Source organism: Microcaecilia unicolor, chromosome 8, assembly GCF_901765095.1.
Source record: "Microcaecilia unicolor chromosome 8, aMicUni1.1, whole genome shotgun sequence".
Taxonomy (NCBI): Eukaryota; Metazoa; Chordata; class Amphibia; order Gymnophiona; family Siphonopidae; genus Microcaecilia; species Microcaecilia unicolor.
Window position 1 is genome coordinate 126,758,765 of NC_044038.1, and position 25,982 is coordinate 126,784,746.

At 43.6% G+C, this 25,982-nt stretch overlaps 1 protein-coding gene across 1 annotated transcript in view; it reads right to left on the reverse strand.

Moving 5' to 3' along the window:
* The window catches only part of LOC115476819 (F-box/WD repeat-containing protein 11-like), a 323,530-nt gene that overhangs the window by 127,318 nt on the left and 170,230 nt on the right, over positions 1-25,982 (reverse strand). The window contains 4 exon segments of the mRNA XM_030213393.1: positions 2,753-2,781; positions 2,783-2,871; positions 13,190-13,322; positions 24,531-24,668. Of these exon segments, the coding sequence (XP_030069253.1) occupies positions 2,753-2,781; positions 2,783-2,871; positions 13,190-13,322; positions 24,531-24,668 (389 nt within the window).

Consider the following 25,982-nt stretch of genomic DNA (forward strand, 5'->3'; position numbering starts at 1 on the left):
CTAGGTGGAGAAGGATAATCCAGGATCTTGAGCATCTCAGCCCTGGGCTCATCCTCAACCTCCATAGGTAAAGGAATAGTCGCAGCCATTTCCCGGACAAAGGAGGTAAAGGATAAACTCTCTGGTGGAGAAGTCTCCTTTTGGTGGAGGGGAAGGATCAGAAGGAATTCCATAGGACTCATCAGAAGAAAAGTACCTGGGATCCTCCTCTTCCTCCCACGAACGCTCACCTTCAGTATCGGACATCTCTCAGGGCAGTCCTAAACTGAGCCCGCTTCGACGCCGAGGAACGATGTCCTCGAAGGCGGTGCCAAGAAGTCGGCGCCCGCCTGGACTCCGGTGAATCTTCCTCCACCGACGTTGAAGGGGAGTCGACCTGGGTGGCAGGCGGCACCAAGGTCGGGGACCTCACCACAGGCGAAGGGCCAGATACTGCTGCAGCAGACGGTACAGAAGGTGCAAGCATGCCCGACACCGAAGCAGACTGGCGCAGTAACCCTTCCAGAAGCTATGGAAGCAGGGCCCTGATGTGCTCGTCGAGAGCTGCTGTCGGACAAGGGTGTGGGGTCAGAAAAGGAGCCAATGCCAGAATCTGTCGAGGATCGGGAGCAGGTACCGGGCTGCTAGACTGACGCATCGGCACCTCCTGAATACAGGGAGAGCGATCCTCTCGGCGCCAACGCTTCTCGGGTGCGAAATCCTTCAACGTCCCTGAGCTCCCGGCACCGTGTGTCGAAGGAGAACGATGACGGTGCTTCTTCGCCTTCACTCGACGCCCATCATCGACACTCCTCGATACCGATGAGGAAGACGTGGAATCCTCGCGTCTACTTGGGGCCGACGAAGGTCGGTCCCGGGGGGCCTGCATAACTGGAGGCCTCGGGACAGGTGGAGACCCACTCGATGCCTCACTGCTCCCAGCACGAGTTGGTCGTTCTGCAGCCATTACCTTCGTCCCTCAATGTCGATGCCGCCGACCTCGGTACCGATGTCGACGGACCGAACCAAGCCCTAAAAAGCTTCTCTCGTTGGGCCTCTCAAGACACTTGTCTGTTTCTTCATGCCAAGACACAGACAACAAGCGGCTAGGCTATGGTCGGGCCCAAGGCACTGGATGCACCAGACGTGAGTATCGGTACCTGAGATGGTCCGGTTGCACCGAGTACAGTGTTTGAAGCTGCTGGGTGTCTTCGATGACATGGAAGGAAAAACAGCTTTGGCGAAATCAAAAGACGCGATCGTGCCTGTTAAAAAAATAAGGGCACGAAAAGAAGGGAAGAACCCGACCGCACGGCCTAAGCTGGCAGCGTCGAAAAAGAAAGGTAACTTTAAAAGGACAAAATAAAGACAACTATGGGAAAGCTTTTTTTTGTTTGTTTTTTTTTAATGGTAAATTGTACTAAAGAAAAGAAAAAAAGGCAAAAGCCTATAAACGAAAGAGACTCTTTCCCGGGCCTGAGAGGAGCAGGGAAAAAAACTCGACCACACCTCAACACGTAGAAAAATGAGCGGGAAATCGGTGTGCGCTGCACGCGGGCCAGAAGACTGGTAAGATTTTTTTGTATTTTGCTTGCAAAATGCCGGTTCCCGGGCTAACACGGACGTCGACCCACATGTGAGAACAAGCAGCCTTTTGTCCTCGGACAACATCTGGACTAACAAAGCAAAAAAAGATTGCACAAAATACAGCCTAATCAAATGCAGTTGTCTCATTTTATAGAAAGTCTTTTGCCACAAATGATTCACTTGAGATTCCAGTGTCAAAAAAAGAGTCGAGTAACACCTAGCACTTGAGATTTATCCTCAATTGGTACAGACTTACCTGATAGTAAAACAATAGTACCAGAGTTTTTGAACCTTAAAACTTGAGTTTTATTGGCATTCATTGAATTCAACATATTATTCACAGCCCAACACTGAATTCTATTGATACCAAAAGTTATTCTCTTAAAGGTGTCAATTACATCATCATAGGCAGGTATTAACATCAGGTCAGAAAATATGAAAATAATGAAATATGAAAATAATAGCTAATCAGCATCCAACCGAATATGGCCTAAAGAAGACAAACTAGGCCAGGAAGAAAAGCACAAATACTGGGAAAAAATTAACATACAGCAGAGCTTAGTGGTTAGGGTGGTGGACTCTGGTCCTGGGGAACTGAGTTCGATTCCAACTTCAGGCACAGGCAGCTCCTTGTGACTGTGGGCAAGTCACTTAACCCTCCATTGCCCCCAGGTACAAATAAGTACCTGTATATGTAAGCCGCATTGAGCCTGCCATGAGTGGGAAGCGCGGGGTACAAATGTAACAAAAATAAATTATAATGGTGGGAAAAGGAAAGGAAAAGAAAAGCCGAGGGACTACAGCAGTGTGGAAGTCCTATCCATGTGCATTAAAAAATGTTCTGGAATTTTATCTGGCTTACACCGTGCACAATCATGTCACCCTGTGGACCTGCTTTATCTTCCAGGGAAGGGGGTGGGGGGGGGGGCTTTTTATCATAATATAGAAGTCCCTTTATTTTACACCAACATGCTAAGCTAACATAAGTCAAGTTACACAGCAATAACAGCTACACAGCCCTACAAAAAATAATTAGTACATATACTACTGGATGTGAAAAACACATGCCTACTTTGGCAGAACTATATCCAGAATGTATTCTTCCCCATTTCGTGTTAATACAGCAGTCAATCTATTCCAGGTAATCAGAACAGAGAAACCTTCCTGCTCAGAGTGAAGCACCTACCTCACTGTAGAATCAGAAGATCCAGTAATCAATGACTCTCTCATCATACTGCAGACAGAGGACAGAGCCTGTGTGTCCTGTTAATATTTTTAAACACTCCAGTCCTGTTTTATCCCAATCTGTGAATAGAAAATAAATCACTACTACAATTTTTGTATACCAAATGCCAACACAACTAGGCAAAACTGTTTCTCTTATTTCAAGGTAAACTGGATCCATCCAACATTGTGATTTCAGGAATTCTAATGCAATATATTAAACACAAATGCTGAAAACTGAATTTCAAGGTTATCTATCTCTCCCTAGTAAATCTAGCAAAACCATTGAAAGCTCAATCTGAAGAAAAGAAAATAAAGCAGTTACTCACCTGTAGCAGATGTTCTCCGAGGACAACAGGCCAGGTATTCTCACATGTGGGTAACGTTCATCCCACAGAGCCCAGTACAGATGCTGGCTAGCTATGTAGATGTTTCAAAAAAAATTCTAGCAGCATCCCACCATGCATGCTTGGGTGCCTTCCCACCCGATGTGCCAGCGTGGGTCCCTCAGTCAGGTAACATAGCTAAAGAAATATAACTCCTAGAGGAGGTGGACAGTATGTCAGAATATCTGGCCTGCTGCCCTCAAAGAACACCATCTACATGGTGAGTAACTTTGCTTTCTCCAAGGACAAGTTGGCCCAGCTGTCTTCTATGGGAATCCTTAGATACCAGGCTCACGAAAACAATGCTAGGACAATAGTGAACTGAAATGTCGAGAGCTCAAAGTCAATAAACCTGAAACCATACTAGTTGTGAAGATGCAGCCTGGAACTGAACAAAACTGGGCCTAGGAGGATGGAGTTGCAAACGTATTTTGCAGGACTGTCCGAAAGAACCGGCTTGTCACGCTGGGTATCCTGATCAAGGCAGTGGCGATATATGAATGTGTGGCCTGAAGACCACATAGCAGACTTGCAAATCTCTTGCTGACCTCAACTGGGCTACCAATGTAGCCGTGGCTCTGACATCCAGCCTTGACATGACCCTCAAGAGTCAGCCCAGCTTGGGCATGTGAAGAAGATGCAATCTGCTAGCCAATTGGAAATTGTACATTTGCTGATGGCTACCTCCCACCCTGTTTGGGTCAAAAGAAAAGAAAAAAAAAAAACCAGGGTGGACTGTATGGGCTTCAGCATGGAGCAGCCTTGCAACTGTCAGCTCTGTCGGTCCCCTGATCCCTCTAAAGTTACTTCATGTTCTGGGGCAGGGGACTAGCAGAGCCAACAGCTGTGCATCTGATCCGCGCACTCCCTTGCTGGGAGGAAAGGTCAGTTGATGCGCATCGGCAATCCAACCCAGATGGCGAACAAAATAGGAATGACGCTGAATGACACAGAACCATACCACTGAATCCAACTAGGATACATCAATGCAAGATCAGCAGTAAGCAACTCAGTAGATATACTAGACTGGATCACCACAGACAATTTAGACCTATTTATCACAGAAACCTGGTTCCATAACTCCACAGACCCCGCCATCTTAGAAACATGCCCACCAGAATACAAAATCACCCACTGGACAAGAAATGGAAAAAGAGGGGGCAGAATAGCCATAATTTACAAACCCGAATTCACCATCACAATCACGGGTGAATCTACCTCACCACAACTTTAATTGCATCGACAAGAATTAATCATCCAAATCTAATAGGACACCTTAACACAATCCTATTCTACAGGCCACCAGGAAAATGGCAAGACTCCCAAACACAACTCACAGACTTCATCTCGAACACCTGTTTATCTGCCTCAAACATCCTTATAATAGGAGACATCAACCTACACCTTGAAGACGACACCTCACCAGGCACACGAGAATGCAAAGAATTCTTAAAACTCTGGGATCTGCACGCACCCAACACGCAACCAACACACAAAAAAGGACACACACTAGACATCATAACAAACAAACAAATTCGACTTGGACTCAACTATCATACTTACTGACACAAGATGGACACCTACATTATGGTCAGACCACCATAAAGCAAATGTCTTTCTCTACTGGCAAAAAACACACAAACACAATCAATAAACATGAGCGAACAACATACACCACGAGAGGAAAATAGACCCCACAACATTCTGGCAACAGATCTACCAGAACGAATGGTCAACAAATGCTGACACCATCCAATTCCTCCAAGAATGGGATGATTTATGTACAACAACATTAGACAAAATCGCTCCAATCCAAACCAGAACATCACACAGGAAAAAATCAAACCCATAGTTCACCAAAGAGCTGAAAAAACTTAAAACACAAGTCAGGAAACTAGAACGCGCATGGAACAAAAAGAGAGATGAACAAACACTAAATGCCTGGAAATTACTTCGGAGGAAATACAAATATACCATAAAACAGACTAAAAGACTACATTACAAAACAATAATAGGACCAAACTACAAAGACACACATAAACTCTTCTACCTTGTGAACAAACTGTTAGACACCACACCAGTTACAAACAACGGCAAAGACATACCAGATGTTGACAACCTTGCAAAATACTTCAAGGAGAAAATTATACAATTACGACTTAAAATACCCGCCAGCCCTATTGAATACGCCACACTTCTAGATTGTCTAGACCCAGAAGACGGAACATACCCAGCAGACAGAACCTGGACCGAATTCGAACTACTATCAGAAGACCTCATCTCAAATCCCACTGCAAACTAGACATATGCCCAAACAACCTCATGAAATCTGCTCCTCAACAATTCATAATAGACCTAACGAACCATGTAAACTTCATGCTACAAAACGGACTTTTTCCAAAAGAAAAGGAAAAATTTTACTCACCCCAATACCCCAAAGATACAAAGAAAAGCACAAGCGAAATAACCAATTACAGACCAGTAGCATCCATACCACTAATCAGGGGCATATCTGCGTGGGGCCTCAGGGGCCTGGGCCCCCGCAGATTCGCCCTGGACCCCTCCTACCGCTGCCAACCCTCCCCCTCCGTTGCTGTCGCCCTACCTTCGCTGCGCGGGGGACCCAACCCCCCGCCAGCCGAGGTCCGCGTCTCCTGCGCTGCCGGCTGCCTGTAAAAGAATTCCGTCAGCTGGCGGGGGACCCCCAACCCCCGCCAGCCAAGCCGAGGTCCTTTTCATTTCTTCCAGTAAAGCTGGCGCCGAAAGTTTCTTCTGAGTCTGACGTCCTGCACGTACAACGTGCAGCGACGTCAGACTCAGAAGAAACTTTCGGCGCCAGCTTTACTGGAAGTTCTGGAAGAAATGAAAGGAACCTCGGCTTGGCTGGCGGGGGTTGGGGTTCCCCGCCAGCGAAGGTATACGACAGCAACGGCAGGGGGAGATGCAATGGCAGCGGTGGGGGGAAGGGTATCGGCAATGGCGGCGGCGGCGGGCGGGGGGGGGGGGCTATAATGTGCCCCCTCACTCTGGCCCTGGCCCCCCCCCTACCGCCGCAGTTCAGATACGCCCCTGCCACTAATAACAAAATAACCGAAGGAATGGTAACTAAACAACTCACACAAACTGTCTAACAAACCACTCAATACTGCATGATGCCCAATCAGGATTCCGGTCGAATCACAGCACAGAAACAGTATTAAATACCCTTATGACCTAAATTTAACAAATGATCGCAACCGGCAACAATATACTCCTCCTACAATTTGACATGTCAAGTGCCTTCGGACATGGTTGACCACGGAATCCTATTACACATACTGAAACTTAGCATTGGAGGAAATGTCCTAAACTGGTTCAAGGATTCCTAACCCAGCATTCATATCAAGTCTACATCAAATTCAACCACATCTATTGCATGGACACCTGAATGTGGAGTCCCACAAGGATCACCCCTCTCCCAACAACCATTTTCAACCTAATGATGATCCCCTTGGCAAAACTCCTATCAAACCATAACCTCAACCCATATATATATCGCCGATGATGTAACACTAGTACATCCCTTTCAAACAAGACATCAAGAAATCTTCAATGAAAATCAACCAAAGTCTACGACATCATGAAACCTGGGCAGATGCATTCGTTTGAAACTAAATGCAGAAACAAACCTTCCAATCTCAGAAACGCTAAACATCCTTGGAGGTCCTATCGACTGCCACCTAACACTCGAAACTCAAACAAACAACACAACCAAAAAGATGTTCTACTGCATGTGGAAACTGAAAAGAATAAGACCATTCTTCCCAAGATCCGTCTTTCGCAGCCTAGTGCAATCCCTCATACTCAGCCATCTGGATTACTGCAACTCACTATACGCAGGTTGCAAAGAGCATATACTGAGGAAACTTCAAACAGCCCAGAATACAGCAGCGAGACTCATCTTCGGAAAACCAAAATATGAAAGTGCAAAACCCTTACGAGAGAAGCTACACTGGCTTCCACTCAAGGAACGCATTACTTTTAAAGTATGCACATTAGTCCACAAAATCATTCACGGTGAAGCCCCTGCCTACATGTCTGAGTTAATAGACTTACCACCCAGAAACGCTAAAAGATCATCCCAAACTTTCCTCAACCTCCACTTCCCTAATTGCAAGGGCTTGAAATACAAGACGCTACACGTGTCAACCTTTTCTTACATGAGCACATAGTTCTGGAATACACTGCCGCGCAACCTGAAAACGATCTACGAGCAAGCCACCTTCCGCAAACTATTGAAGACCCATCTTTTTGATAAAATTTACGGAAAGAACCAAAACACATAAAGTCCACACTCACTGTCCAGTAATGCTTCAATACATCCACTTCTGAACTCTCATCCCCCGTAATCTCACCTCACTTATACTACTCACAGAAAAATGTATACCATATGTCTTCTTGTTATTATAAATTGCCCTTTTAGCTTCCCGTTGTCTCCTTCCAATGTTTCATGGTTCTTTTCCATTGTTATATTCCTTAACGATACAAATGCAATAAAATAAAAAAATAAAAAAAATAAAATGGAAGGAGAAGCCTCAGAGCCCAATTCAGATGTGTTCTCAAAAATTGTAACAGGATTCCTCATACGCATAAAAACCTCTCAAACATTTTTTTCTGTTTTTCTACTATATATTTCAAAACTTTAGTGGCAAGCACTGTTTGATCTCAGAAAGTTCATGCAGTATAGAGCAGAAACTGTCACAAAAATGATAAATCAATATGTGAAAAAATTTGTTAAATTCACTATAAGGAACATATAGAGTTCAAACATCGGGTCCCATTACAGACGATGGCATGGGTTTCACCTTATCAAAGGCTGCTTCAGGGTATATGGAACATAAACCTGAAAAATCAATGAGGTCGATGCTCAGGCCTAAGCGGGCCTAACAAGCTGTGAAGAAACAGAACTTGAAATGTCAAAAACACTAAAACTAAAAGGGGAAAACAAATTAAAACAAACAAGAAAAAAAAGTTAGGGAGAAAAAAAAAACACACGGAAAGGCATTGCAATAGCAAACAGAAAAACTGAATATCAGCATAGCCTAATGTCGACCATTGGATAATCCTGATCCGCTGGGGCAGGGGTTCTCAACCCAGTTCACGGGACACACCTAGCCAGTCAGGTTTTCATGATATCCACAATGAATATGCATGAAATAAATTTGCATACAATGAAGGCAGTGCCTGCAAATTTATCTCATGCACATTTATTGTGGATCCGAAGAAACAGAAGAACCAGAAAGATCTTCGCAGTCTCGAAGAAACAAAACACACAGCAAAGGTGAGCTGTTTGCTTCTTTGAGAGAGTAACCTACTTGATAGAGGTCATGCATTGTATTACTTAAGCTGTTTGGCTGCGTACCGCACCACTCTTTGCTTGTGAGACTACAGAGTGTTCTGACTATATCACAGCATTTTTCTTTGTACTTATTATAGAAAGTTGGAAGATAGAAGTGCTACAACTTCCTACAGAAGACTCTTGATGCAGGCCACATAGGCTGAAACACAACTCGTGTCAAGTTTGGGATGTGTTTGAATAAAGATTCAAGTGAACATCATCTAGTTTCCATTCTTGTCACCTTCGCTGTGTGCATTCATTGTGGATATCATGAAAAACAGATTGGCCTGATGTGTCCTGAGGACCTGGTTGAGAACCCTTGCACTGAGTTAATCTGGTAAACAGTCAATCCCCAATTACTCCACAAGGGTCCAGCGACACATCCCACAGATAACGGTGCAACAATAGGTTAGTGATAATCCCTGGTAATCTTGTAACAGGTCCAACCACGATAATAATCCACGGCAATCCTCAGTAGTCCAGCAATAGGTCTGTCCACGATAGCCCAGCTGAAGGGTCTCTCTCTCCTGGAAATGGAGAGATTAGTATCCACTCTTCTGGGCTCTTCCTTGGTGTCAGGTCCTGATCGGAATCCGTCTCTCCCCTTTAATTAGGGCGAATCCAAGAACCTCAATAATCCACCCACCTCCGGGCTCTGTGCAGTCCAGTGGTACACCAATATTCCCACCCTTGCCCCTCTCGGATCTAACAGAGTCCTGGTTCCCCTCTTCTCGGGTATTGTGGACAAGCAAAGTTCTCAGTACATCTGCCTAAGCAAATCACATGTTAATGTTGATCTTTGTTCTATGGATGGGTATTTATCTCTTGCTCCCAACACTTTTATAAGGATAGATACAGGAATGGTTAAGTCCCCCCCCCCCCCCCCCCCCCCACGTAGCCTTCCTTGCAGCTACAACAGCCCCAATCAGGTTCCAATATCCTCACCCTAACTCTGTGAGGGGGCCACGAGACTAACCTCCTGTATGGTTTAGTTTTGGTACCTTCTCAGAGTTGGAGGTTTCCCCTGCCTTGTGACAGGACATAGACCCTTGTCACACCTAACATGTAACTAGTAATCTTAGGGGACTTTAATTTACATATTCCCACTCCCATTAGCAACTTACTTAATAAATCACCAATAATAAGATGCAGGCAGCAGTCCAGCAGTGACATTCAGTGTCACATGTTTATCTTTCAGTTGGTGAGAAGTCTTGTGTGTACTTGGTACAAAGAGCTGCTAGCACTCACAGAATGGGTCTGATCTCTAGAGACATGAATAGCAGACTTGCAGGAGCCGAGGCAAGACAGAGAGGTTTATAGAGGCGGCCTGCAGGGACATAGTAGACAAGTCCCACCTCCAGTCTGGCAAAGGTCTCCTGAAGGGAGAGCATAACTGTGAAGAGGCAAGAAGTGATCCTGTAGCCAGGACCTGCCCAGAAAGGTGATGATCTGCCAACAATTGCAGCAGCAAATAACAAAACAGACCAGCAAGTGTAGAGAAATGCAATTTATTTAAACAAATCACCTGAAGTGGCCATGTTTCACCTCAACAGGCTGCATCGGGGTAGTGATAAAAGGGGTCTATGCCACAGCTTTCCCCAATAACAAAATTCTATTCTCATACAAACTCAGCACTCTCCAAACAGCAAAGCAGCATTTCTCCTAACCAGCTAGAGTACACAAGGAAATCCAATAAAATTAGCATTTAACTTTCAAAAAGGAGACTTTGATAAAATGAGGAGAATGTTTTAAAAAAAATAATAAAAATAAAACAAAAACAAAAAACCTTAGCGGAGCAGCTGCAAAGGTCAAAAATTTATGTCAGGTGCTGAAGCTATTCAAAAATATGATCCTGGAAGCCCAGACCAGATATACTCTATGCAATAAAAAAGGAGAAAGGAATGGCAAAAGACAGCCAGCAAGGTTAAAAAGTGGAGTGAAGGAAGCTATTAGAGCTAGAAGAAAATCCTTCAGAAAACGGAAGAAGAATCCGACTGATAATAATGGGAAACAGCATAAGGAATGGCAAGCCAAATGCAAAGTGATAAGGAAGGCAAAGAGACTTATAAGATTGTGTTGGGGGAAAAAACATGGTAAAAGCTTTTTTAGGTATATTAGAAGCAAGAAATCGGTAAAAGAATCAGATGGACTGCTAGATGACCGAGGGGTAAAAAAAAAAAGGCACTCAGGAAAGACAAGGCCATGAAAAAGAGATTAAATGAATTCTTTGTTTCGGTTTTCACCAAGGAAGATGTTGAAGAGATACCCATGCCAATTAAATGCTGATGAGTCAGAGGAACTGAAACACATCTCTGTAAACCTTGAAGATGTAATGGAGCGATTTAACAAACTGAAGAGCAGAAAATCACCTGGACCAGACAGTATACATCCCTGGATAAGAACAAAATTCAAAAATGAACTTGCAGAGCTACTGTTAGTAATATGCAATTTTTCTTTAAAACTAAGCATTGTCTGCAAATTTTGTTAACTGAGTTTTAGATACTATACAGTGGTGGAAATAAGTATTTGATCCCTTGCTGATTTTGTAAGTTTGCCCACTGACAAAGACATGAGCAGCCCATAATTGAAGGGTAGGTTATTGGTAACAGTGAGAGATAGCACATCACAAATTAAATCCGGAAAATCACATTGTGGAAAGTATATGAATTTATTTGCATTCTGCAGAGGGAAATAAGTATTTAATCCCTCTGGCAAACAAGACCTAATACTTGGTGGCAAAACCCTTGTTGGCAAGCACAGCGGTCAGAAGTCTTCTGTAGTTGATGATGAGGTTTGCACACGTCAGGAGGAATTTTGGTCCACTCCTCTTTGCAGATCATCTCTAAATCATTAAGAGTTCTGGGCTGTCGCTTGGCAACTCGCAGCTTCAGCTCCCTCCATAAGTTTTCAATGGGATTAAGGTCTGGTGACTGGCTAGGCCACTCCATGACCCTAATGTGCTTCTTCCTGAGCCACTCCTTTGTTGCCTTGGCTGTATGTTTTGGGTCATTGTCGTGCTGGAAGACCCAGCCACGACCCATTTTTAAGGCCCTGGCGGAGGGAAGGAGGTTGTCACTCAGAATTGTACGGTACATGGCCCCATCCATTCTCCCATTGATGCGGTGAAGTAGTCCTGTGCCCTTAGCAGAGAAACACCCCCAAAACATAACATTTCCACCTCCATGCTTGACAGTGGGGACGGTGTTCTTTGGGTCATAGGCAGCATTTCTCTTCCTCCAAACACGGCGAGTTGAGTTCATGCCAAAGAGCTCAATTTTTGTCTCATCTGACCACAGCACCTTCTCCCAATCACTCTCGGCATCATCCAGGTGTTCACTGGCAAACTTCAGACGGGCCGTCACATGTGCCTTCCGGAGCAGGGGGACCTTGCGGGCACTGCAGGATTGCAATCCGTTATGTCGTAATGTGTTACCAATGGTTTTCGTGGTGACAGTGGTCCCAGCTGCCTTGAGATCATTGACAAGTTCCCCCCTTGTAGTTGTAGGCTGATTTCTAACCTTCCTCATGATCAAGGATACCCCACGAGGTGAGATTTTGCGTGGAGCCCCAGATCTTTGTCGATTGACAGTCATTTTGTACTTCTTCCATTTTCTTACTATGGCACCAACAGTTGTCTCCTTCTCGCCCAGCGTCTTACTGATGGTTTTGTAGCCCATTCCAGCCTTGTGCAGGTGTATGATCTTGTCCCTGACATCCTTAGACAGCTCCTTGCTCTTGGCCATTTTGTAGAGGTTAGAGTCTGACTGATTCACTGAGTCTGTGGACAGGTGTCTTTCATACAGGTGACCATTGCCGACAGCTGTCTGTCATGCAGGTAACGAGTTGATTTGGAGCATCTACCTGGTCTGTAGGGGCCAGATCTCTTACTGGTTGGTGGGGGATCAAATACTTATTTCCCTCTGCAGAATGCAAATAAATTCATATACTTTCCACAATGTGATTTTCCGGATTTAATTTGTGATGTGCTATCTCTCACTGTTACCAATAACCTACCCTTCAATTATGGGCTGCTCATGTCTTTGTCAGTGGGCAAACTTACAAAATCAGCAAGGGATCAAATACTTATTTCCACCACTGTATGTTCAATGTAACTAGAAACGGTTATCAAATGATTCTGTTCAATGTGAGCCACATAGAACCCAAATTTGTTTGGGATAATGTGGGATATAAATGCCATAAATAAATCTCTGGTCGTCACATTTCAAAAAAGATATAGCAGAATTAAAAAAGGTACAGAGAAGGATGACAAAAATGACGAAGGGGATGAGATAACTTCCTTTTGAGGAAATGCTAAAGCGGGTAGGGCTCTTCAGCATGGAGAAGAGACGGCTAAGGGGAGATATGATAGAGGTCTAAATATAGAGAGGAGTGGAATAAGTACATATGAATCGCTTGACAAACTCACTTTCAGACCACAAATCAACTTAGTTATTCAGGCATTGTTCTTTTCTCTTCACCGTGTTCGTTCAGTATACCCCTTCCTTTCAATCTCCCTTCTTCAGTCACTTATTTTGGCCCTAGTCATATCTCACCTCGATTATTGTAACTCTTTTTATGCCAGCATCCCTCTTCAATCTTTAAAGTGCCTTCAGCTTGAACACTAGCTTCCAGTTACTGCGGGTCTCACTTTTAAACTTCTCACTTTGGTTTATAAATCTCACGCGCCCTCTACTCCTGCTCTTCTCAAACTTCTCATCCCCTACACTCCCCTCTGCTTCCTCTGCTCTGCTGATCACAATCTTCTCCAGCTGCCATCAACCTAAGAACTTCATCTAATCTCTTCACACACTACTGCTTTTCACTTTATTGGGCCAAAACTGAGAAACGACCTCCCACTTCACATCAGAAACAAATCAACTCCCTCACTCCATGGTGCGACTGCACCTCGAATATTGTGTTCAATTCTGCTCGCTGCATCTCAAAAGGATGTAGTGGAATTAGAAAAGGTGCAGAGAAGGGCGACAAAAATGATAAATGGGATGGGACGACTTCCCTATGAGGAAAGGCTAAAGCGACTGAGGCTCTTCAGCTTGGAGAAGAGACGGCTGAGGGGAGATATGAGAGAGGTCTATAAAATAACGAGTGGAGTGGAACGGGTAGACGTGAAGCATCTGTTCACACTTTCCAAAAACACTAGGACTAGGGGGCATGCGATGAAGCTACAGAGTAGTAAATTTAAAACGAATCAGAGAAAATTTTTCTTCACACAACGGATAATTCAACACTGGAATTCACTGTCATAAAATGTAAAGGTGGTTAGCTTAGCAGAGTTTAAAAAAAAAAGGTTTGGACGGCTTCCTAAAAGAAAACTTCAATAGACCATTATTAAATTGGACTTTGGGAAAATATTTCTGGGATTAGCAGCATAAAATGTTTTGTACTTTTTTTTTTTTTTTTTTTTTGAGATCTTGCCAGGTATTTGTGACCTGGATTGGCCACTGTTGGAAACAAGATACTGGGCTTCATGGACATTTGGTCTGTCCCAGTACGGCAATACTTATGTACTAACTACTTATGTGCCCCTCACTACCTCTCCACCCTCATCTCTCCCTACACTCCTTCCCAGGAACTCCGTTCACTAGGCAAATCTCTCCTAATTGCACCCTTCTCCTCCATCGCTAACTCCAGACTCCGATCCTTTTATCTCGCCGCACCTTATGCCTGGAATAGGCTTCCTGAGCCGTTACGTCTAGCTCCATCCCTGGCCGCCTTCAAATCCGGGCTAAAGGCCTACCTGTTTGATGCTGCTTTTGACTCCTAACTTGTCACTTGCTTGTAACCTTTATCTTGTCTTCCTCTCTTCAATAGTCCCTTTCCCTATGTGTCCTTCTGTCTGTCCTACCCTTATCCTTATTGGTCCTGTCTGTCTATCCTGATTTAGATTGTAAGTTCTTTTGAGCTGGGACTGTCTTTTCTTCATGTTCAATTGTGAAGCACTGCGTATGACTGGTAGCACTATAGAAATGATTTATAGTAGTAGTAGTAACTCTTTCAGCATTTAAGAGCTTGCTCAAATCTAATCTGTTAAGTTTTTGGTCCTGATAGCAACTAGTCGTGTGTGTGTCTCTCTCTGTGTGGTTTTTTTTTTTAACTCACTCCTCTCCATTTCTCCCTCTCTCTTCTATTGCATTGTAAAACACTTTTAAGCCTAACACAGGCCATATGGAAGCTGGATGAAAGAGAAAAGAATAAATTTAAAACAAATCATAGAACTATTTCTTCACTCAACATGATATTAAACTTAAACTCGTTGCCAGAGAACGTGGTAAAAGCAGTTAGCTTAGTGGGATTTAGAAAAGGTTTGGATAATTTCCTACAAGAAAAGTCCATAAGCCATTATTAATATGGACTTGGGAAAATCTACTGCTTATTTCTAGGATAAGAAACATAAAATCCGTTTTACTGTTTTGGGATTTTCCCCAGGTACTTTTGACCTGGATTGGCCACTGTTTGAAAAAGGATACTGGGCTTGATGGACCTTCGATCTGTCCCAGTATGGCAACACTTATGTTCTTATGGGAGACTGCGAAGACGCTTCCTCCCTGCCCCAGTATGGCAACACTTATGTTCTTATGGGTGACTGCGAAGAAGCTTCCTCCCTGCTCCATGGAAAAATGACAACTCAGTGACCAGTGCATGCACAGTGGGATGCTGCTAGCATTTTCTTGCAACATCTACACACTAACCAGTGTCCACACCAGGCTGTCGGATGACATCACCCACATGTGAGAATACAATACAACTAGGCCTGCTTGTCCTCGGAGAATGGCTGAAACTCTGAAAAAATGATTAACAATGAAGCCAAACTGGTGATCTCCCAATAACTATCATATCTTGCTGAATCAATCAAAGATCAAGACGCTCACAACTGACTTAAACCAAAATGGCTGGAAAAATCAAACTTGAAATGCAAAACTTTGAATAAGCTGTTGCTCAAATCTAAACCCACATATGTGAGCAGATACGGGGGGAGGGGGGGCGAGTTACTAAGGTATAGTAAAATATTTGATTTTTCCGCAGTGTAATTAACCAGAGCAGTCACTAACCTACAACAACTCAGTGCCACAGTTAGTAACTCCCATGGTAAATAAATTGCAAGCTGTTACTTTTTCTTCTCTATTTGGCAGCTTCCCCCTTAGCGAAAGTTATCAAGAGACTACCGCTAGGGGCTGACTGGCCCATTTTGAACCTAGCAACCTAGTGAGCCCCCCCCCCCCCCCCCCCCCACCACCACCACTAGACACTAGGGATTGTGGTGGTAGGTCTTAGGGGTGCTTATTTCATGCAGTGGACTGTAAGGCAGCCTCCAGGAAAAAAAAAATCCCAGTTCAAAAAGCTGGTGTACCCCCCCCCCCCCCCCCCCCCCAAAAAAAAAAAAATAAATAATGCAGTTTGCAAAGTTTAATGCAAGCTGCATTATAGTAAGGCTTATAGTCAGCTCGGACCTTGCAGTTCAGAGTGGCTAACAAAAACCAAGAGACTGGTCATATCTAGGAAATTGCAATAGTAACCAATCAATACAAAAAAGTTTGTTGAATTAATCAGTTAAGACATTCAAATGTACCTCTTAAAACATAGTGAAACTCCCATATAAAAACTAGGCTGACTAATAATAGATGAAATGTCCTTCTCAAACCTTGCAGCCTGGAAAGCCAAGTGATACTCAAAATCCTTTGTCTTTTTTACTCCCTTAGGTGATGGAAAAGTAAACAAAAAATAAATAAAAATAAACCTTTTATTCCCTTTCCTATATTTCTTCTTATCTTCTATTATCTTAAAATGATCATGAAAATAAGAAGGGATTAGACCTTATAGGTCTTAATATAAAAAAACAGGACAATTTTAAAAAAAAACCTTGACTCTACAGGCAACAAATGCAACATAATGTAGTATGGAGACAATCTATCTTATTTTTTCAAAGATCAGACCGAGAGCTGGTTTGAATCCTTTTTTGTAGATACTTCATGCAGCCCAATCAAGCAACATTACAGTAATCTAATTGACTTAAAATAACACACTGCACCAATATCTTAAAATGATGATCTTTAAAATATTTACAAATCTAAGTTTTCTGATTTACATAATGTGCTTTGAATGCATTTACATCTCATTATTATGTAGTGTATGCTACAGTAAACTGTTTCCTATCAAGAATATGGCGTTCCTTTCTATGTACTTCTGAGTATTTTAACTATGTAAACTGCCCAGAAAGATTTCCAATTGGGTGGTATATGAAATTTTAAATAAACCTGGAAATTAAACAATTCATAATACTGCCATTTAAAGCACACTTAACTGGCAAATTTCATGCATTGTTATCTTAACACGTTATTAATTACATCCCCTCCCAACCCCCAACAACCTGTTTCATTCTTTCATATGAAAATAAAAACAACTGAATCACCGACTAAAGAAACAGATAAACAGGACAATTCAGAAAGCAGAGAGAGAAGATTTGACTAGCATTTTCAGACTACTGGAATAGGGTATGTTACTTTCAAACAGTAAATATCATATTATTCAACTGGACACATGCAGGGATCCTTAATTATCAAGCACACCAGGGCCCTTTTTACTGCAGCAGGTAAAAAGACCACAGGCACACATGGGCATGTGGTAAGCGAATTCTTACACATGGCCATGCGATGGGGAGACCTTACTGCCACCCACTGAGGTGGCGATAAGGGCTCCTGTGCTAACCCAGCGGTAACTGGGCAGTACATAGCGATGCCCGATTACCACCAGGTTACTGCTGTGCAAGACATTTCCTTGGGTTTTCTTTTTCCCCTGGAAACGGCGCACACTGGGGGCAGGCCTTCGGTCAGCGGTAGTCCCGGAACAGTGAGCAGTAAGCCCATGTTGGGCTTACCACCGCTCTGTAAAAGGGCCCTGTAATGCATAACAGAGCTGACAGAAGCCACTGCAATTAAAACATACTTAATATTTCCAGGTCTACCGCTGCTTGCTTCCATTATTTTAAGAGCATCCAAGTTCTACTGCACAATGAGAGGAAGTCCTATAAAATTCAAAAAAAAGTATTGGCTCAGGTTGTAGGGGCTGCTATGGCCACCTTTCTGAAATATTTGGATGGCTGATTTCCTGGTTCACAATTTAGTCGTGATTTCAAGGTCTGTAGTGACTGAAGACAGTAGAAATTAGAGGGCTTGGAAGGCAGCTTCTAATTTAATCATGACCTGTTGCTGCTGAATGAATTGGGAGTTACTGCTGTTTTAAATTGGTTTGTGTTAATAATAAAAAAAAGAAAAAAAACATTTAGGATGGGAAAGTAAGGAGAGATCGCGTGATGTGCTGAAGAGAGTGGAGGTGGAACAGCTCTACTCCTAGGACGAACCCTCCCCGCCGACCAGAACGATCGAAGTTACACTCTAAACTAATAAAACTTCCAAACGCGAAGATTGCGCGAGTGCATGGACAACTTTGTTACTCACCTTGAGTCGAAGATGCCGCCGAAAACAGTAAAGAAAGATGCGGACAGGCCCCACACGGCAGAATCTAAGATGGCGACAGATACGCTGACAGAAATGTCTGCTATGATGTTCACCACGTCGCAATTGGAACAAATAACCGCGGCGGTGAAACAAGCGCTGGACCCACAGCTACAACAACTTTCTAGCCAACTAAAAGCGGTGGAAAGCTTGCTGGCTGACACGACGAGACGAACAGGGGACCTTGAACAACGAGTGTCCACAATGGAAGATGAAGGGACCGGAACAGCAGAGCAGGTCAAAGAACTAAGAAGCCTCGTGCACAAGCAAGCGCAACAGCTGGACGACCTTGAAAATCGATCAAGACGAGGTAATCTGCGAATATTAGGAATACCAGAGAGGGTATCTGATCGCACGTTGCCTTCGATACTAGAAAAATGGCTACAGGCGGAATTCGAACTGTCGGATGGGATGGGCCCGATTTGCCTCGAGCGCGCACACCGCGTGGGAAGGAAGCCTGAACATAACCAGAGACCTAGAATGGTAATGATTAAAATCCACAATTTTGTGCACAAAGTAGAAATACTACGAGGTGCACGCATAAAACAAGATACCCTGACCTTTGAGGGCTCACCTGTCAGAATTCACCAGGACTATTCCCTTGTTTACAAGAACGGAGACGGGCATATGGCCAGATTTGCAATAAGCTGATACAGGCAGACAAAAAATTCATGTTAATCTACCCAGCCACTCTGCGAGTCAATCATCAAAGCAAATGGCATGTTTTCACGACCCCCAAAGAAGCACAGGAATGGGTGAATACAATTTCTCGCCCACAACAGAGCAAGGACAGTGAGCAAGAAGCCACAGAAACCTGAAGCTGGACCCAATCAGCATGGCCAAGAGTCTCTAAATTGGAGGTACTGGATAAATATTGCAATTAAGAAATGGCGGGGGGGAGGGGGGAGGCCCACATCATTGATCTTCCCATTTCTCACTTTAGACAGGTGGGAATAGGTTGGGGTGCAGAGATGGGTAGGGGGGGCAGAAGAGTTTTGGGGGGGAGGGGAAGGGAGCAAAACCATAGAGGAAGGGTTAATAAGGGTAGATCTCAATCAGTGACCAAGACACACATTTTATTTAGGAGATCCTTGCACACTTTAGGAGGAATGGGGAGGGGAGATACACCACTTAGAGCCTTAGGTGAGGCTGGGCACCTGAGGCAGAAAAGGCAAAGTACTTGGCAATGTTGCAGTTTCCTGTTTAAAACACATTAAAACAATCCGATTTGCTTCCTGGAATGTGGGAGGCATAATGACCCCAATTAAGCGGACAAAAATCTTAGCAAGCCTCAAAAGACACAAAGTAGATGTCGGATGTCTCCAGGAGACAAAATTAACAGAGGAAGAACACAACAAATTGAAGAGACAGTGGGTGGGGGAGGTTTACGGAGCATCCTCGGGAGATCGTAAAGGGGGTGTGGCAGTGCTAATACGCAAAGGGTCTGGGGCCAAAACAGAACTAGTGAGAGCAGATCCGAAGGGACGCTATGTCTTAGTAAAGATATGGATCCAGCAGAGAACCTTTCTACTTTTAGGAATATACGGGCCCAATAATTATGACCCAAAATTTTACCCGAGCCTTGTCCTATTGTGCCTTCAGTAAAAGTCAGCTCCCCTGATAGTAATGGGTGACTTTAATTTAGTAGCCGATCCTACCGCAGACTGTTCTAACCCGAGAGTGGCTTCTAGAGGAGGGCCCCGGGCACATGCTTTAACATCATTTCAACGATCACTTAACCTGGTGGACACTTGGCGAAGCTTGCACCCCGGGGAGCGCGACTTTACCCATCTAACTAGGGCCCATGGTACGCTCTCCAGAATAGATTACATATTTATAGCCCAGAAGGCATTTCCATGGGTGTTAGGCACTGAAATAGGCCCGGAGGAAATATCAGACCACTCCATTCTATGGATGGATGTGGAGGTTCCCGTTTTCTTCCAGCAGGGTGGGAGATGGAGGTTCCCTAGCTATCTTTTCCACAATAGTGAACTGAAAGAGTTTGTTAGTCGGAAATGGGAGGATTATGTCCATAACAATAGAGAATATATAGATAGACCTGGTCTGTTCTGGAATGACGCCAAAGCAGTTCTTCAAGGAGAACTAATTGCTTTTATCCATGCCAGAAATAAAAAACAATCAGCAGCAATAGTAAGTCTCGAACAGAGCCTTAAGAAAGCTAAAACCCAATATATCAAGCAACCGACCCAAAGAAATAGAGAACAACTTAGAGCAATACAGGTGACACTTAACGCCCTACTACATGAACGAGGCAAGAGGTTTTTAGCTCATCAACAATTCAAATTTCGTAGATTTGGAAATAGACCTGGAGCGATGCTTGCAAATTTAGTTTCAGCATGGGGGCCACGCAAGCCAATAGTCACACTTCAGGACGAGGCCGGACATACTCATAATAAGAGCGAGGAAATAGCGGAGATTTTGACAAAATTCTTCACTGAGCTTTATAGTTCTCCTGGAGACCCTACAGAAGTGGAGATACACAACCTTTTGGAAAAGGCAGGAATCCCCAGGCTAACAGAAAAGGAGCGAGCAGATTTAGAAAGACCCTTAGACGGCCAGAAGATCCAGGAGGTTAAAAAGACCCTGCCCCTGGGATCGGCACCCGGACCTGATGGGTATCCAGGGGAATTTTATAAATTATTACCACATTCCTTCTATCCAGTGATATGCGGGTATTACGAGTAGGTGGCTAGAGATGGGCACTTACCAAAACATGCAAATACAGCCCTGATCTCATTTATTTTGAAGCCTGGGCGGTCTGAACATCAGGCGAGTTCCTATAGGCCCATTTCATTAATAAATGTTGACTTAAAAATTTTGGCCAAGATCCTTGCAAACAGACTGGCGAGCATCCTACCTAGGTTAGTGGACGAGGAACAAGTGGGCTTTGTCAAGTCCAGACAGGCAGCCAAAAATGTCCGCCGATTGCTGTTAGCAATGGCAACTGGACAGCTGACAGAAACCCCCACGTCTCTGTATTCATTGGATGCAGAGAAAGCATTTGATCAGGTGGGATGGTCCTACTTGTTCCAAGTCCTAAGATATATGGGATTTGGGAGCTGGTATTACCAGGCCATCTCAGCTTTATACTCAAATCCGGTAGCCTCAGTGATAGTAAATGGGATTAGAGCTAAATCATTTGAGATTTTCAGAGGTACCAGACAGGGTTGCCCCTTATCGCCTGCACTGTTTATTTTGTCATTAGAACCACTTCTGAGACTCATAAAGGAGGGGGGAATTCCCGGGGTACAGGTGGGGGATGAAGTCATCAAAGCCCTAGCCTTTGCAGACGATCTGCTGATAGTGTCTAGCCAGCCACATGATTCCTTAAATGAGCTGTTGAGGCTGACTCGGGAATTTGGACGAGTGTCCGGTTTTACCATGAACACTCAAAAATCACAAGCCATGGCCATATACCCGAGCAAAGCCCATCAGGAGGGGGGAGACTGTCCCATAACTAACATAGAAGGGAAGATCAAGTATTTAGGAACTTATATTCCGCAGGATTTAACCAAGCTATATCAAGAAAACGTGGAGCCACTTTTAGAGACAACTCATTTAAAGCTTAGACTGTGGGGAAAACTATCCACTATCCCTCACCGGACGAATTGCCATATTTAATATGATGATAGCGCCAAAGTGGATTTACAAATTCCAGACTCTTCCGTTATTTTTAAAAACAGAAGATGAAAACCGTCTAAACCGACACATACAAAGATTTCTATGGAAGGGACGAAAAGCACGTATCCCGATAAAAACTTTACAAATACCACGAGAGTATGGAGGCATGGGCCTACTCAGCATCAGATGTCTCACGGTTGCCGGCGGTATGCGCCATATCTCTGACTGGTTTAGGTCCACCTCAGAGTTTTCCGCAACCAATTTGGAACTCACCTTGACTCAGGGAGTACACTTCAGCCACTTACTACACACAGGAGGAGGACCCATTCCAAAAGCTTTACAGCAATCACATATACTACCCACAGCGAAGGCGATTTGGCAGTGGGTGTGTCGATACCACCGATTTTCGGGACGATTAACACCTTTCCTATCAATATGTGACAATCCGCAGTTTACACCGGGAACCCTGCACCGCAGATTTCGACAGTGGCAGCAGAGTGGAGTGGTGTATATTCTTCAGGTGCTGACGGCAGAAGGACGCATAAAACCTTTTGTTGAACTTCAGGCCCAATATGCATTTAAGTCCGAAGACAAGTTTTATTATTGGCAATTAAAACATTACATAAATAGTCTATCCTGGGTATGCCTTACAGATAATGTACAAGAAGAACTTTCATCAGCTTACTCTTTGCAATCACAGGGTAGAGTGTCATCAACCATGCATCACAGACATTTAAGAGATATGACAGAAGAGCTTGACTACTCTACACTGGCAAAGTCTTGGAATGAGGAATTACATACAGAAATGACCCCTCAGGCATTGCAAGAGTACATTTATTCGATTCATAAATCCTCCAAGATGGCTTTGTACAGTGAAATGGAATACAAATTTGCTTTACGAACTTACATTCCACCTCGGAGAGCCTTCCATATGGGGGTCTCCCCGGACGTAGCATATCCCAGATGTGGGACACAGGGAGCAAAGTTGGGACATATGTTCTGGACATGTAGAAAAGTTCAAAGATTTTGGAATAAAATAACGCAAATGACTTCAAGCCTGTGGGGCGCAACATGGAGAAAGGGTCCAATGCAGCTGTTCGGCCGGCCAATAATAGTTCGCCCTGCGCCACCAGGCTTCCGGAGCTTCATTCTCAGAGCCATAATGATGGCGAAAAAATTAATTCTCACAGAGTGGATTACAAATAAAGAGCCAACATTACAACACTGGCGATGCCTGCTTATACAGTATATGAGGTTTGAAAAGAAAATGGCAGAGTATAAAGAGGATCGAAAATTTACAGACAAAGACTTCTTTCGCATATGGACCCCGTTCTGGCAGTCCATACCCTCAGGGGGTAGAGGACGTATTTTGAATATGTGAGGATAGGTCACTACAATACTATAGAGCACCAGATAGACATTACAAGGTTGAGATGAGGAGGTTCGGTGGGTGGGGGGGGGAGATATAAAGGGGGAGAACTTGTGTATAGTCAGGAAGTTTAAAGCATAAAGTTTGGGGGGGGTTTAGAATAACAACAACTACTAGAATCAGTAATGAGAGGTAAAGTTCCAAAAGAGCTATAGGCAAATCGTAGAATGGAGAAGAGAACGTTATTCTTATGCTGTAATGCTACTTCTAAACCTGTACACTGTTACATTATGTTGTGAAAATCAATAAACAAATTTGAAAATAAAATAGGATGGGAAAGTAATGCATGATTCCACTCTTTTCTACCCGATATCTTCACTCTAATAATGACTTATTGATGGTCCTCCCTCCCCCATTGCAAGCTCACTGGGTCGCTACTAGAGAAAATACTTTTAGTCCCACTACTATGAAACTCCCTCCCTAAACAAGTCCAACTGGAACCAACCCATTAATTTTTCACCCAGGCGTTGGGAGATGACCGATCCTAACTACTGTCTTCAAAGACCAGTTTTTTTTTTTCTCCTCTGCTTACTTTTATTCTCTATGGTTAAAAATCAGTATTCATTTCTAAACCATTCTGGCAAATATGTGAACTGTTGTATCAAAGTTGTCAATAAAGAGTGGTGGGGGGGGGGGGGGGGACCCAGCTCCATTCTGCCTGAGGAGCAATCCCCCAGGAGGGAGCCATTGTCTTCCATATCATCTATACCCCACATGCCCTCTGTGGAGGACAGAAGTGGGAATAGTCCATGAGAACCCTAACTGAGCCTGGCCAACAACACCTCCCCCCAACCCAAAGAACGCTGACCCTCAGGGAGACCTGTCTCAAGGCCTTAGGGTAAACTTCTCTAGAGCACTTAATCAGTTAGGGCCTGTAAAATATGGGGCCCCAGGCCCCCATTCCCCCCATATCTTCCTCCATCCTTCCCAAAGGGCTCTGACACAAACCCCATAGAGTCAAACTATGATGATTCGGGGGCACAAAACAGCTGCCATTCCTGACAAGATCAGCTTCTCGGAAAGAGCTATAAGATCCTGTTGCCTGACCTCCACAAGCAGTCTCCAATGCATCCAGGAAGACCACTGCGCCATCTGCTAAAAATGTTTGCTCAACCCCATCACAAACGGGGCATTAAGAGGTGGCCGGGCTACAAACGCTCTGGCTCCCACATACCCTTCAGTATCTGCCTCAGCTGCCTAACAAAGAACCCCCACTGGGGGTTAGTTCTAACATGTCATTTTAAAATGTTGGTTTATATTTCATGATACACATCTGTTTCGGCATGTGTACTACAAATACATACTGTAACAGTACCAATAAGATTAAGATATTTAAAATGAGAAAGAATGCTTTTGGTAAGATTAAATATTGTGATTACCTTAATGGAATTATCCCTTAGGCCACTAATTATCTTGTCATCGTCATACTGCAAACAGTATACACCTTTACTATTTTCTGAGCGGCACTGAATTCGCTGCAAGTTGTGCCTTCCACATCGCCAGTTAGATTCTATAGTCTGCAAGGGGGGGAAAAAAGCTCATTGTGTTTCAACTGTATAATAAATAATTTTTTTTTATTTTTTTATTTATCATTTTACTTAATTACATTCACATTTATCAAGTAAATGTAAGGAAAAACAGAAATTAATATAAGAAAAAAGAAAAAACATTTTCTCTCAACAATATATATAATTGTCCACAATTGGGGGATCCAAGATCAGGAAAACAATCTCAAAGAAAATAAGAAAAACACCAAGTGGTTAATCTTACAAATTCATATTTTCTGAGGAAGGAAGGTTAATCGGTAATTGCAGCTGGTACAGTGGTAACTAAAGGAAGTTGCTGCAGAGGGTTCTTCATCTGTTCTTTTAACTACACAAACTCTTATAATTTCTTGGGTTCAACAAATAAGTAATAAGGAAATAAAACACTTACAAGGGAATCGCTCTAGGAAGGTACCACCTAGGGCAATGATTCTTGGCTTAAAAGCCAAGAGTTCACACCTCCTAGTCTGCGATTCCCTTGATATATCAGGAAACATATTTATCTTTGAACCCAAAAAACTATCAGCTATGTATCGGAAATACAATTTCAAAACATTGTTCCTATCTAAATCAAAGGCAAAAGTCACTAGTAATATAACTCTCTATATAGGGTATTTTAGGAAGATTTATCATTCTCAAGTTATTTTTCCTTAATTGGTTCTCCAGAAGTCCCACTTTTTTACAAGAAACATGACTGTCCTTCATTACCAGATTAACTGATTTTCGTAGAGAAACCATTTCCGTAATCAAAGTCTCTATTTTTATATCTTGGACTTCCACTTTGTTAGATAAGTATTAATACAATCACATATTTATTCCTGAAAAATTTTTGACATGTGAAGAAGAGAATTATTCACACTCTGCAGCACTTCCCATAGTGCGTCCATTATGACATTTTTTGGCTTCACCAGGTCCAATTTCTCCACAGAACCCGCTCCAGATATCTTCGGGGGGAAGAGCTCACTCTCCAATCCCCCAGTTGGTTTATTATCTGGAGTCAATGCTGCGCCAGGACCTCCTCGGATCGCGTGAGAATCCTAACCCACTTCGGGCGTTTCCACTGTCGACCTCCATAGCGAAGCGTTACTGTTTCCGGGTCTTGGAGAGGTCATGCCAAACAGGGGGACTCAAAGTCACTACCTCTCCACTGAGATTCGGCGATAAAGCCTTGCTGTTCCCGAAGCAGGAACCGATATCCCCAACGTTATGACCCCGAATCTCTCCAAAGTACACTGAGAAGTGGTGGGAACCCCAGCCGTGTTCGAGGAGGACACCACCACGGCTTTG